At 45.6% G+C, this 14,922-nt stretch overlaps 2 protein-coding genes across 9 annotated transcripts in view; one reads left to right on the forward strand and one right to left on the reverse strand.

The window, feature by feature from the left end:
• The first annotated feature begins 86 nt into the window (after positions 1-86).
• LRP2BP (LRP2 binding protein) lies at positions 87-14,839 on the forward strand. Of its 5 annotated transcripts, none has more exons than XM_053659824.1 (9): positions 87-253; positions 697-826; positions 1,702-1,814; positions 4,235-4,348; positions 8,611-8,753; positions 8,833-8,938; positions 10,005-10,228; positions 11,435-11,609; positions 14,060-14,839. In XM_053659824.1, exons 2-9 carry the CDS (start codon positions 715-717, stop codon positions 14,123-14,125), a joined length of 1,053 nt encoding a protein of 350 aa, XP_053515799.1. In that variant the 5' UTR covers positions 87-253; positions 697-714; the 3' UTR covers positions 14,126-14,839. The 5 variants fall into 5 exon arrangements, with proteins under 5 accessions (XP_053515799.1, XP_053515801.1, XP_053515802.1 ...); XM_053659826.1 differs by having other exon boundaries at positions 697-820; XM_053659825.1 differs by lacking the exon at positions 87-253 and having other exon boundaries at positions 576-826.
• The window catches only part of SNX25 (sorting nexin 25), a 93,409-nt gene continuing 85,121 nt past the window's right edge, over positions 6,635-14,922 (reverse strand). The window contains exons 20-22 of one of the 4 annotated variants that reach the window (XM_053659821.1): positions 11,376-11,618; positions 10,256-10,696; positions 6,635-8,846 (exon numbers count right to left, since the gene is read on the reverse strand). The gene's annotated coding sequence lies outside the window, so the exon portion shown is untranslated. Of the gene's footprint in view, positions 8,847-10,255; positions 11,619-14,922 lie in introns of all 4 variants that reach the window. The other 3 variants (XM_053659822.1, XM_053659823.1, XM_037128893.2) reach the window with 3 other exon arrangements.

Consider the following 14,922-nt stretch of genomic DNA (forward strand, 5'->3'; position numbering starts at 1 on the left):
CCTGATTGGTGAGAGCTGGCTGCAACCATAGAATGCAGAGGAGTAAACAGAAAAGCATAGCAACAGCTGAGTTTGCTGTCTCACGACCCACGACCTAGGCCAACCTGGACTCCTTCATCCCCAATGAGGTGGCCTCTCCATTTTGCATGAAGGCTCTGATTTTTCATTCCGCCGTGATCCATCTTACAACATGGCAATCCGGTACAGACAGGAAGATGAAACTGAACAACACTAAAATAAAGTGCATCCCCAGGTAAAAGAGGCAAATGCTTTGATGTGAGATGGATGACTAATCGGGTGAGATTCAGAGAGAGGCCGTGGGAAGGTACCAGTGCACAAGAGCTGTCTGTGGGCACTGTCCCACATCCTACTAGTGGCAGCAGCGGTTATGAAGTGACGAGACCCACTGCAGCGTGAGAATCCATCGAGAGGACGTGCAAAGAGCTCTCGTCACCCAGCCCGGGCTGTGGGGATGGACAGGAAGAGGGCTGTACTACGTCTGGTGGCTATAAACAGCCCTGGTTTCCAAAGAAGGAACGAACATTCACAATCCAGGGCCGGCACTTTGGCAACAGACAACACAGGCCCAAGTCCCAGACAACACAGGGCAGTTGCTTCTCATAGAGAGCCACGGGGGGCACGGAGTCTGGTTTCCCAGGAAGACGGGTCTGTCTCACTCTTGGTGTTTGCTTACAGAACACACGTGGAAACAGGATGAAGCTGACCAGCGCAGAGCTGCCCAAGGACCCCCTTTACACCTCTCTGTCCCAGTACGCCGCCAAGAGCCAGTCGTTCTCCCGGTGGAGGAAGGACAAGTCTGGTACAGGTTCCAATACTTTCACTAAAAGTTAATCTGCACACCAGAGAAAAAGAGTCTTACTGCTGTTGAGGAAGTGGCTAACTTTACAGTCTAGCGCTCCTGCTTTCCAGCCCTTTCTAGCTTTCCTGTAATAATGTAGGACGGTGCGATTTAACTCATGTGGTAGCGAATCATCAGTGGAGAAGTTCTGTGGAGCTTTACTTGATGTTACACTCGGGGTGGGGGTGGGGTTAGGACACCCTTCTAGAAAAGGGAAGCCATGTGTCTCTTCTCTTAAGGAGAACAATGCCGTACTTGACTTGAAAATTGGCCGTTAAAGCTTTAAAGCTTCTCTAGTCTTAAAAAATTTAAATTGGGGGTGGTTAGCTCATTTGGTTAGAATATTTCTAATGAAGACTCAAATAAAAAATTTCAGCCCTGGCCAGGTGGCTCGGTTGGTTGGTGCTTGCTCCCAATGATATGCCACAGTTGCAGGTTCAATTTCTGGTCAGCGCACACACGAGAATCAACCAGTAAATACGTGAACAAGTGGAACAACAAATCGATGTCTCTGTCCCTCTCAAATCAATTATATGTATGTAAAATCTTACTCACCCCTAGGATGGCTTTGCCTAAAGAATTGCACACGGACCGAACTGCTAGAGCTCCCGCCTAGCAGCAAACCAGGTTACTTTGAAAACCACCCACAGATGTTTCTGGAATAGACAAGGCATGGTGTTAGGTCCCCTGATAATGCTTTCCCCCTCCTTCAGCTGAGGAGGCCGGGAGGGAGAACCAGGAAGGAAACTAGCCTACACGGTTCTGCACGTTGAATAACTGGTGGCTGGAGGAGAGAAGGTCCAAGCTGGGCGGTTAAAGGCAGAATTCTTTATCTTCCTTAGACCAGTACAGCCGTGCTAATGTTGTGGATAAAGCATTGCAGCTCCTGAAGGAAAGAATAAGAAGAGGCGATGCTATGGCCTATTTCCTACGGGGCCAACTCTATTTTGAAGAGGTATCGCTCTCTATTCATTTTCACTTCACGTAAGGCCATCCCAGCAAAGTTTCTCCTACGGTTCCTTCCATTGTAATGTCAGGAGAATTCTGTCAGTGCCATAGGTTATGGTTGTAGCTTCAAGCGCGATACACGTTGGTATCATCTTAAGGAGACATCTGACCTGTCTCTGTAGAAGTCATTCTAATGAAAGCCATTTATAGGAGACATTTGGGTATAAAACACACTCTTAGACTAAGAATTAAAAATCTAATTGTCATTTTTTTGCCCCAAATATTTAATATCATGTATGTTTTCATGGTGATAGTCATTGAGACCCTGATTCGTATCTCGTACGGAAAGGTAGCTCCTGTGTTCCTCTGTGGAGGAAGGGAGCGGACCAGCCTCCACACACATCAGGCTGAAGTGCCCTGCGGGAGGGTCGAGGAGGGACTGCGCCCGCGCTCACTGCAGCCTCAGTAACATAACTCCGGTTCTCACTGAGCCCAAGGGAAGATGTGAAAAGGGACCAGCTGTCCCTGCCCCTCACCATCCATTAAGTAATTGGGCAGCTGTTCACCCGTACCCCTCTACCTCTTTCATCCGAGGATGGCTCCTTCTTTAATTCTGGCACTGATGTCTGCGGAGGGCCCGTCCTGCTCGTCCCTGTGAGGACAGCACAGCTTAATGGTCACAAGAAGGGCCGCTCGGCTTTGGGTATAGGGGCAAATATGGTTCTGTTGCTTTTAACTTCACCCTTGGGCACCAATACTGCACCTCTCAGGGCCTCAGTTTTCTCATCTGTAAAAGGGGAGGGGTCGTGTGTGTCTCATGGAGCTAGTGTGAGCATGCATTCATTGTGAAACAGGGCCTAGCACCTACCTAACCAGTGCTTTGTAAGTGTTTGCTGTTGTTGTGCTAGGCACTAACCAGAGAGTGAAGAGCGTCCCCCATTTCATAAAGTTTACAGTCAAGTAAGGGCAGAAAATAGACTCAAATATGTATAATGAAAAAGAAAAAAGTTCTATGAAGGGAATTCACTGCACACTATGATGGAGAATAACTTAGGGTTAGGGTGGAAAAATGTGTTGCTGAAACTAAAATTTGCAGAAAAGGAAGCAGGCAATGCAGGTAGCCAAGGGGGAGCGCATTCCAGGTAGAGGGGAGAACAGAGGGATGAGAAAGAGCGTGGTGAGCGCTAGGACTTAAAAAAAGACCCATCTGGTAATGCGCAGCGCAGGGGGTGGCTCTCGATGAGCTTTGAAATGTGTAGTAAGAGGCCGTTGAAGTTTGAGTCTGGGATGAATGGATTAGAAGGGAAGCACAGAACCCAGACCACTTTGAGGTGAGATTCAGGCAAGAGAGGATGGTGGCCTGGCCCAGCGTTGGAGCCGTGGAGCTGGGTATTTTGGAGACACAGATCCTTGGGCACCTGGACTGGAAGCCAGAGAAGTGGGGAAGAGTGAGTTCTGCGGTGATGAGCTAGGGTTCCATTTGGGGGCATGTTATGCCTGAAATGCCCATGAGTCATCCAAGTAGACAGGTTTCAAAGTAAAAATTTACATGTTCTCCAAGGAGATGTTTGGGCTGAAGGGGTTGAGATCTCCCAGCAGGTATATGGTATTTAAAATCATGAAAACTAAAAGAGCTTTTTTATTATTCCTCTGTATTTTCTAACTTTTCCAGCCAAACACCTAAGCCAGACATTAGCCAGAAAGGAAAATGACCCTTAACAACTCAGTTATTTATTCATTGTAATGTGTCCTTTAAAATAAATATTTGTTAGGATGTTACTGTAGTTTTTGTTAATTTTTATCAACTTGTTAATTCTTATTTTATGAAAAGAGGATTTGTCATTTTTGTGTTTTCTGAAAGCTGTTTTTCTCTGGCCTGCTTTTCCTAATAATGACCTTCCAGTTCAGTAGAAGGGTCTCTCTTCACCATTAGAAATGATTCCTTCTTTGGTGTGAGGCTTTGCATGGTGGACTAGAATGTAATACCCCATATCACCCCTCGCACCTCAGCATATTCGTTACCAGATTGTCCAGCTGCTGAGGAGGCTTAAATCGATGACATGGGCCTCAGTGATAGGATTTAACAACAGCAAATATCCTCCTGTTCCCATTTTTCTCCAAGGCTTTGGTCCCAACTCCGGAATCTCTGCAACTTCATGAGTGGTGGGTAGTGTGCTGGGCTACCTGGAGCAGACGGCTAGGCTCTCATTTCGAGAGAGGATGGGCAATTGGAGCCAAGAGTTTAGGTCCATTTAATTGACTTGTTGTGTGTCGATTGTTGTCAATGACTAACCTGCAAATTCCATGAACTTGCCGCTGTCCTTTACTGTCTCATTTAGTGCTACTCACTAGATTTAGGTGGGAATTAAACAATTGGGATTGCTTTAAGATAATAAAAATAATTCAGTATTTCCTGGGAGCGTGTAGGGATGGTATGAAGATGCATTGGAGCAGTTTGAAGAAATCAAGGAGAATGACCATCAAGCAATGTACCAACTAGGAGTGATGTACTATGACGGGCTGGGCACGGCTGTAGACGCTGTGAGTCACTCTCTCCTTGATGATTAAGATTTCACTGTTAATGGGTTATCTGATACATCCAAGTTACTTGTATTTTAATTTCTCTCCTTAAAGTTTAACAGTCTCTAATGTCTTCGCATTCAAAGGGTAGCTGTAGTCATTTGGACATTTGTGTGAGCAACAAAATTTCTCTTTGCCCCTTCTCCTTACTACCATTAGATGTAATTTTTTTAATATGCTTTTCTGTGTTTTTCAAAGTTGTTCCAAAGCTGCACAAACATGGAGAAAAGCTGGGAAATAAGCAAAAAATAGGCTTGTTCCAAATTCTATCAAATACGAACGTTGTCATTATTTTAAAGTATATTCTTCCATGTACTGCCTCATGCAAACACAACTTATATAAATACAGCTTCGCTGAAGTGGCAACGTGACGTCTGGGCGGAAGAGCCGCCTCCCCGGGACTCAGATCCTTGTCTGTGACCTGGGCTGGGATCTCCAAACCTTCAGATGACTGGAAACAGTGAAAAGCAGCTCAGGCGAATACAGCAAAACAGAATTTACGTGGTCGTTATGCAAAGGTTCATTGTACAGTCTCTCTACCTTCCTGCACACTTGAAAAATTTTATTAGAAGAGAAAAAACACAGAGAATAATTAAAGTAGCCACTGGACAAATGTGATTTGTCTAAATTCCCCTGTTAAACGAGAGTAAATATGTACTTAATAAATGAAATAAAAATGTTAATGGATCCACAAATATGTTCAAAGAAGCATAGGGACACAGGGAAACTTCATGAAGAAACTGTAATTCCACAGTAAAAAAACTTCGTTTAATATGAAGAACATAATGCAGAGCCTGTATGTGCCAACATCACAGCATCAAACTACATAAAGGAAATGTGCAAAAAAATAAATAGATAAAATGTTCAATTTAATTTTAATGTCTGGCTATGATAGGTAATACTCAGTATATAGTAGATAAGTTTAAATAAACTGCGCAGCGTCCACAGAGTAATATTCCTGACACAAAATTTTAAGTGTCCCTGGCTGAGATACCACAATTGAGCATATACTAGACATGTAAGTGTGAGCACAGAAAATTATAATAAACACTTTCCCCACCAAAGTGAGTTGTATGACAACGCCACTCATTCCTTAAGGTTTAAACAGTCAAAGAGTTTCCCCCGGCTGCTGTGGCTCAGTGGATTGAGTGCCAGCCTGCAAATTAAAGGGTTGCTGGTTCGATTCCCAGTCAGGGCACAGGCCTGGGTTGTGGGCCAGGTCCCCAGTAGGGAGTGTGTGAGAGGCAACCACACATTGATGTTTCTCTCCCTTTCTTCCTCCCTTCCTCTCTCTCTAAAAATAAATAAGTAAAATCTTTTAAAAAATAAATAGTGAGAGCTTTAAAATATCCAGGTGGTTTATGTTCTCCCAATCACCTCTGCTTTTCTTCTTGTTGCCACATTTTTCTCTGTCCTCTTCATTTTGTGGCTGTACCTCTCTCTCTCTGCCCTGGCACAGGGCACGGCCTATTGTGCTTCACGATCTCACAAAGCAGGGATTTCGCTGGCAGCGAGGCTTCTGCTAAAATGGAGGGGTCTCAGAGAGGAACAACCAGATCCCACCTGGTGAGCAACTTGAACTTGCTCATCTGCCATTTCAGGTGCCCTCTGATGAGGACTTCTCACCGGCTGCACTGCCACCCCTGATTCGTCACCAATGTGCCCAGGCCTCTTCCTGCCCCACCCCTTCCCCTTTCTGGGTCTTTCTGCTTTATCTGCTCCTTCACTGAGAAAAACAAATTTATCCCATGTCCCCACACAGCGTGGTTCAGTCGCCTCTTCATCTGCCCTCCTTTCTGTAGGTCCCGGTTCACCTTCCCTCTGGAAGCTGTTCTGTGACCACGTTATCCAAACGGCCCCTTTATTTCCTTCACAGATGTAGTGATTGTCTCAGTTATTTGTTGCCACTCCCTAATTGGAATGTACACTCCATAAAATTAGCAGGTTTTGTCCCGCTTCTTCACGGCCCAATCCCCCAGGAATCTAGAACAGTATCTGACCCACGGTGGACCTGCATCGGTGGCCGACAATGCTGTCACCAGGGCGTCACCTCCAGGGGCTTGTCCAACACCTCTCCTAGAGAAAGATCACACCCTTCTAAGAGAAACTATGGCAGCAGCTGGTAGGATAATAAAATATCTGGCCTCGTTACAAATAAAATCAATAACCCATTAAAAGAATAAAATATGATAACCAAGTAAGATTTAGCCCAGAAATTTAATAATTCAACATCAGGAAATCTATGAATAAAATATACCACTTTAATAGCCTGAACAAAAGAAATGAGATGGTAGTGTCAGTATGTGCTGAAAGTTTTATAAAACTCAATATTTATAATGAAAACCTTAAAAATTAGAGAACAGTACTAAGAAGCGTTTCCTTAAAACCGAGGCGTAGCCAGTTCAAGTTTCTCCTTTCACAAGCAGAAACCAAGTGTTTTTCCCACGGCTCGCACCAACCTACTTGTGCCGTCTCCCGAATTTCACCCAAGTCCGTCTCCAGCCCTCTCTTCCCTTTCCCTCTGCTCCCTTCACTCAGGCTCGCAGCACCCTGAGCTGGGCTATAACAGAAGCAATCCTCTAACTTTGCTCTTCCCTCTCATTCACTCAGCCGGCCACCAAAGCCATCCTTTCCAAACTCTCATCAAACCGTGGCCTGTCCATCCTTAAAAACTTGTACAAAGACTTCCGTGGTGAAGACCAAAAGAAAGGGGTGTCACTGGGACTGCTCCCACGGACAGCCAGCCAGTTGGCCATTTACGCGGTCAAGTCTTTAGTTTCCAAACCAGTAACTGCCGTTCCGGAGCCTCCGGGCCCGAGCTGGCCGTCTGCCTGGTTGCTGCTGTCAACGGGGCTTCCCTAGGCGTCCTGAGGCCAAGCCGCTGTGACTCTGTCTGAACTTGACCCCAGAATTCCACGTTGAGCCCTGACTTCACTTGTACCTGCCATGCTTCACAGCGCCGTACTGGCCACCACACAAGATGTGCACCTCTCCGGCCATCGGTCTTCTCACAGTGTCTGCACCCCACGTGGCTTTGTGGCTCCCCTCCCTCTGCCTCAGCTGCCGTCCAGCTGGCAGAGTCCCCCACATCCTCAGCCTCTTCCCAGATCACTGCCCTTATCTCCCTGCCTATGGAGACTTGGCTGTCCCACAAGCAGCCCTCGCTGGAGGTGGGGGGAGCTCCCCCGCAACGCCCCAATGTGCCACAGTGCTCAGAGGTAGAGCCAGCATCACTTCCTTCCCCGGCATCACTTCCCACCCTAGGCGCCAAGTCCCTACTGTCAAGTTCATGTCAATGCATTGCTTTTCTAGTTCTATCCATCCCCTGGTCACTGGCCCTTCCCCTGTCACGAGTCTGAAGCCTGGCTCTGGGATCCCATCCTTTTGTCTGACACTTGAACTAACGACTGAGCAGCAAGGAGCAGCCATGTCCGGCTGGCTACCTGCGGGAGGGCTCACACACCCTTCACACGACCACCGCTAAGTTCTGACCGCCGGCTGGGGGAAAACTGGTAGACACCTACCACGTAACATTCACAAAAATAAATCCACAGAACCTGGGGCTCACGAAAAGTTAAACGCATTTGTTTTCTCGTCTGCGAATGTGGGAAGGAGCCAATGATACTCCGAGAGAGCAGCGAGCGAGGATTGCGGCACATAAGCCTGCATTGACTGTCAAGCATTACTTTCCTTGGAGCGTTCCAAGAGCTGTGCCTGCTGGGTTTCCGGAGGGCGTGGTTAGCATGTCATGTCTTCTGGGCACTCTGTGACCATGAAGATGTCACGTGAAGATGAGCACACTGTGTACATATTGCTGAGTACATTTAGTGGGAAGCAGGCTTGAAGAGAGAACGTCATTTGTTTGGGGCTCACAGATGTACGGTGAGAACTAGGAATGTAAAAGAAGTCACAGTTATTTTGGCACCTTGATCAATTCCAAGAACTGTGCTGATTCAGAAGAGGGCCCAGGAGCTGGGAGGGAGGAAGGGGAAAGGAAACTCTACTGAGATGTTACAGTGCAGCTCGGGAAGCTGGCCAGTGCGGGGCAAGCCTCATACCCCGGTGCTCTCAGGAACGTCTCCCCAGGACAACAGACCACTTGGGCACAGAGCAGGAATTGCATCCTGCCAGAGGGGGGATGCTTTATGACATTATGGGGAGAAAGAAAGCAGTTTGGGTAAAACTAACAACTAGGGTTTTGTTTGTTCTTTTCCTTGTGGAAGGAGAAAGGACTGGAATATATGAAGAAAATAGTCGATTCTCCATGTCCCAAAGCAAGACACTTACAGTTTGCAGCTGCTTACAACCTCGGAAGGGCTTACTACGAAGGCAAAGGTGTTACACGGTCCAACGAGGAAGCCGAAAGGTAACCTGACCTGAGAATGGGTTCTCCTTTGAATCAAACGCTGACCCAAGTAACAACTTGCCGTGTCTTTCTCTTTCAGGCTGTGGCTCTTTGCTGCGGACAATGGGAATCCAAAAGCTAGTGTGAAGGCTCAAAGTATCCTAGGATTGTACTACTCAACGAAAGAGCCCAAAGAGTTAGAAAAGGTATCACTGATCTATTTTTTTTATGTTAGCATTTAGATTATTTGTCACTGTTCTTTTTTTTTTAAAGGGTGACAAGGAATAAGTGGTTTTGAATCTCTTTATTTCTTTAAGATGTAAAGAAAGTTTAAATTTTAAGATCTCACAGCCCATTTCCTCCTTTAATCATCCGTGAATACTACCTTCCCTGCATCTACCAAAGGAGACCACAACCGTGAGAGCTTTTTGTATGAAAAAAGTCACACATACAAAATATATTCCATAACTGCTCTAAGAGGGAGAGTCCTGAAATGAAGCCCAAATCCTGTGAGTGTGAATACAGTATTACATTTGATGAAATCACCATGACACTAATAAGTAAGACATACCAAGAATTGAAAACTAAACCCATTTAAGAGTTTTACAGAACTATAATCTCTCTCATCATCAGTGACTGAAATATTTTCCAGGAAATCTTAGAGGGGAAAGGCCTTGTAGGGCTGAGTTCTACTTGTAAGAGGCGTTCAGGGCAAACTTGTCAAAGCCACCTAACAATTTCAGACCCTCCGTGGACAACGGCGCCGCACTCGGAGATAACTTTCCCAGCTCACTCCCATCCAGGAAGCTGAGTATTAGGCGAACGAACACACCTGAGCCTCCATGTGGCTTTTATCCTTGCTCATCTTTGATCTTGAAAGCGCCCTCTCTGACACCCACCTGGAGCTCCGCCTTCCCTGAGTCCCCCCCCCCACCCCCTGCTGTGTTTCGTAGCAGGTGCAGCTCACAGCCACGCAGAGCTCTGTCCCTGTCTCCCACCTTGTGGATCCCCGGTGTGGAAAGTCTGAAAATCCTGAAAGCTGAGAGAGCGGAACTCTAGGCAGTGACTCACCTGCCCTGCAGGGTAGACGACAGGGGTCTCACCTTACACTCTCTCTCTAAGGCATGGGAAATTGATGCAAGCCTGAAATACTTGTAAGGTTATTTCCTAGAGCCGGATTAACGACACTATCTTATCCTCAGAGACTTTTCTCTTGCTGGTACTCCCTTGTCATTTCACCTGGTAACAAGATGAAACTCTGCTTTATTTAAGGCGTTTTATTGGCATTCGGAAGCCTGCGGCAATGGGAATCTGGAGTCCCAGGGTGCACTGGGGCTCATGTACTTGTACGGACAGGGCATCCGCCAGGACACCGAAGCTGCCCTGCATTGCTTACGGGAAGCGGCCAAGCGTGGGAACGTCTGTGCGCAGGGGCACCTGGTGGAGTATTACTATAACATGAAGTTCTTCACCAAGTGTGTGGCGTTTTCCAAACGGTAAGTGAGCTGAAGGCAAGTACTTACAGAAACTCTTGCTGGACGTGCCGCGCCAGGTGTGTTCAGAGAAGTTACAACAATATTGTGTATGAGGGCTGGTGAGCGCTGGTGCCCCTGAGGACGGAACTTTTACGTTTGGACTTTAATGAATGTAAGCAGCCACATGTGGCTGGCTAGCGGCTGCCATACCAGATCATGCAATTCTGTGATGTTAGTCTTCAGAGTTTCAGTGCTGTTAGTTCTGTCTGCCAGCTGAGTGAGCTTAAGCAACTTTTTTAACTTTTGGAGACATGAACTGCTTTATTTATAAGAATGTACTTTTACTGCAGGGTTATAAAAATAGCACATATAAAGTACTTAACATAGCTGGGCACATCAGAGGTGTGTATTAAATATTAAAGTCATTGCTTCCGGCATCCTTAGCCACAGGTTCTTTAAGTGCATAATTTCATTGTGGCTTGATGAGAACTGTAAAATGAGAATAATGGTTAAAAGACTCCAACACTAACTTCTTATAAGATACTTGGAAATTTTCATAAAACAGGGGCATTTCTTTTCCCTGAGCCTATGTACTTTCCCACATCTATTTACCCCCACTGTACAAAAGCAACATGCCGGGAAGAGCCGCCCTGGCCGTCCGGAGCAGCCGCAAGCCTGGGCTGACAGAGCAGCTCCCTCTGCCCTCTCCTCCCCAGAGTCACGGCCTCCAGACAACGGGCCATGAAAAGGTTCAACCTCCAGTGTCCCAAATCTCCAAACGCCCATTTGCCTGAAACTAAGACTTTACAAAGATAGACGTGCAAGTTTTTAAATGTGTGTTCCGGTCTTGTGTGGCTAACACTCAAACTTAAGGTTGACGTGTAAGTAAACGGTCCAGGGAAACAGAAAATACATTTTTCCCCATTGCTGAAATCTGCAGTGATATTAAGTTTAAAATACTCATACTACAAGAAAACCACCTTTCCTTCACCTTCTAGTGGTTATGAAGCCTGACGGGGATAATCACAGGGGAGCCACGAAGCAGCCCCTCTTCCCCTGGTATTAGGTTCTGCCCCCCCTTGCCCTTGACCTCACGACTTGGTCAGCACTCCACCAGGTAGAAATGAGGAAGCCCTAGGGGCACAAGGACAGTTTCTGGACACGTTACCTGTGCAAATGTCAGCCATACTGGCGCCCTTTTCACTCCGCAATTCCCCACCATACCAGGATCGCCGACTACGATGAGGCTCACGACATCCCCATGATAGCCAAGGTCACGGACTGTCTCCCGGAGTTCATCTGCAGGGGCATGGCCATGGCGTCCTTCTACCACGCACGCTGCCTCCAGCTGGGCTTGGGGATCACGAAGGATGAAGCGGCTGCTAAGCACTATTATTCTAAAGTAAGTGGGCTGAGAACAAACATCGACCGACTCAGAGATCTCTGGGCTCTTAGTTGATTGACACTTGACTGTCTCTACGGATTCATGCCTTTTCCTCCCTAATTACTGTCAGATGACCGCTGTCTATGAAGAAGTGGTCAGACATGCAGGTTGTTTGCACACAGTTCGTCTGCTTCTCATTAGCACGACTACCAGTCCTGTATTCTTCTCTCACTCTGCTGCTCCCTGCGGGCCCAGCCCCCAGACCTTAAAGTGGGAATGTTCACGCCTTCTTTCACCCACAGAAAGTGTGGACCTGTGTCCTCACTGTAGTTCCTTAACGAAAATGTAGCTTTTAAAAAGTTTCGTATGCATGACATCTACCGTGCAGAGGAGGAATATTTGTGAGTTTGAGTAACCAGTTAAAATGAGCCTTTTCATGTTTGAACCCACATGGTTAACTTATTAAAATCCCAAACGAATTCCACATCTAAAAAGCAAACAACTGTCAGCCCTGGCTGGTGGCTCAGTTGGTAAGAACATCGTCCAGCTGCACCGAGGTTGCAGGCTTGACCCCCAGTCAGGGCATGTAGAAGAATCGACCACTGGTTGCATAGATAAGTGCAAATCGATGTTCCTCCCCCTCTCTCTGAAATTAATAAACACTAATATAATAAAACCCATTGTTAAAAGTGTGGAGGGGTGGGAGAGGGGGATCATTAGGAAGAGGACCTGCAAGTGAGCACTTTTTTAGAAAGGGGAAAAACAAAAAATACTGTGCACACCTTAGTTCCATGACCTCCAGGAAGTCCCAATTAGAATGACTTCCTCATGAAATTTATGAAGCAGTTCATGGCCTACACAAATTGTTCAGCTCGAGCAGGGGAACAAGTCAGGGGAAAACTTCTGAAACCCCTCACCGGACTCTGCCGTGCCCTCGGTGGTCCCCGGCGTCGTCTGTGTGTTAACATCACCGGGGATCTTTCAAAACATCCGGAGCCCAGGCCTCGTTCAGAACAGTTCGGGCTTGGTTGGCTCAGGGCCTGAGACACGAGCACACTGCCTGAATTCCCGGGATCCCCGTGTTTTGGGAGTCTCAGCTGGCAAGTCTGGGAACCCCAAATTCCATAGAGATGTAGTGCACTAATACAGCTAGTTATCACTATACCTTTCTATTAGTATCACTAATAGTTTGCCTTTTTTTTAAACCTAAATTCTCTATGTATTATGCCAGTTTCCAAACCAAGTCCAGTTCGGATTGTATCCTATCCTTAGAATCTTTTCTAAATAAACAAAAGCAGGGAAAACTCTGGGTCAGAAATATCCTGGATTGCGGTATATGTCTATCCTAAGTAAAACAACAAAACAAACAATCTGCAGTCTTAGAACAATTTTCCATATGGTTGGAGATAATGGCACCCTTACTCAGTTTTGGCCACTGTATTTTATGGGGGATACTTTCAAAGTGGAGAAAATTCGTATGTCATGAGCCAGTGAAGGGTCTGGAATCCTGTCACATGAGGCGCGGTAAGAAAAACTGAGCGCGAGGGGGTTCAGACAGTGGTCCTCACTGGACTGAATAGCTGCGCTATAGAAAAGGGACTGTGGGGACAGGGGGGCAGAATTAGGGCCACCAGCAGTGCATTATGGGAAAAGGGAAGGAGGTGGATGGTGCAGACAGTGGCCCGGAGTCCGGAGACCACGCCTCTGGGGCTGGTGTCCGCTCTGCCTCCGTCAGGCTGGGTGGCTGTCTCAGGGTTTCTAGGAAACCAGCATTAGATGTCCTCTTAGGACCCTTTAATGATTCTAAAGTACATAGAGGGAGTTTCTAGCTTAATATAAAGAAGAATCTGCTAATACAACTGTTCAGGAAGTATTCAGTAAGAAAAGCTTTTCCTGTAATGTGGTGACATCTTGCCACTAGGAGCAACTGAGCAAGTGTCTAGTGACCAGCTGTCATGGGTACTGAAGGGACAGTTTCTGCATGGAGAGAGGTCTGGGTGGGGGTCTTGACATTCTATGACATTATGAACTGTTCTGTGTCATTACTTAGTCATAGTAAAATAATATCCTTCAAAGTAAGATTATTATGAGATGCTGCTATTCACATAATGAGATATTAAGTTTGAGGCCCAAAGTTGCCACTTTCCCTATTACTTATTTTAATAATTCATGTCCTGGGCACGCTATCATTGGTGCCTATATTTCCTTTATTTGTGACACTGATAACACTTTCTCTCTTTCAATTGATAACAGGATGGATATTTTTACTGTGGTCTTTTTTGCATAGGCAAATTTGAACTTCTCTTAATTAAAAAATCAGAATAGATGTACATCTTAATTAAGAAAATACCCTTGAAATTCATTGTATTTACTATTCTTAAACACAAACCAAAAATTATTAAAAAGTAAGAAGACCCGTCAATTCAAAATACATTTAAATAACTGACTCTTTGCCTTTGATTTTTAAGGCTTGTCGTCTGAATCCTACCCTGGCGGATGAGCTTCACTCTTTAGTTATTCGTCAAAGAATTTAGACCATTGTGCCTTTCAACAAAGATCGTCCACCCGAACACCTTTAAAATGTGTGTATTTTTACAATAGCTATGTTCGCTTGTTTTCTACATCTCAAGTTACATTGTTTGGGTTTTTTCCCCGATGACACATTGCCTATCGTTCTTGGATCTGTAGTCTATAATTTCACAACTTGAAACACAGCTACAGGATCAAACTGTTGGACAATCGCTCAGAAACCCTGCCCTTCGCCTGCAGACCGGCCCAGACCGCATCAAACCCTGCAGACCATGCCGTGAAGCAAACCTCGGCTCCCCTTCCTTAAATACAGTGTCCCCAAAAGACCTAGTGTGGCCTTCGGTGTAAGGACTTCAGGAGCATAAACGCTACCACGTGTAAAATATTCTACCGATGAAATAAATTGTTTCATTTTAAACCATTATTTCAATTTTTAAATTTAAAAATCACAAAAATAAGAAAAAATTTCTGAAGAAATTTACAAATAATTTTTAAAATAAATTTGTGTAGCATTTATGCTTCTGAAGTTGTTAAAGCTAAGACGGCACTGGACCTTCTGGGACATCTTCTATTTGCAAAAGGGACGGTTATAAATAACTAAACCGGCTGATTTACGATCAACTTGGAAAACAGTGGGTTTAAGAAATTGCTTACAACGGTGTCCCTCCACATCTTCCCTTAAATAACTTAATTTCAGGGAACAACTGCTCTGTTCCTGAGACTGTCAATTAAAGCTAGATGTTTTCTTTGTGCTTCATTTTCTACATTTTAAAAAACCTAGATGTACTTCAAAGTGAGACAA

The sequence above is a fragment of the Artibeus jamaicensis genome, unplaced genomic scaffold (genome assembly GCF_021234435.1).
Source record: "Artibeus jamaicensis isolate MK-2021 breed Jamaican fruit bat unplaced genomic scaffold, CSHL_Jam_final scaffold_833, whole genome shotgun sequence".
Classification (NCBI taxonomy): Eukaryota; Metazoa; Chordata; class Mammalia; order Chiroptera; family Phyllostomidae; genus Artibeus; species Artibeus jamaicensis.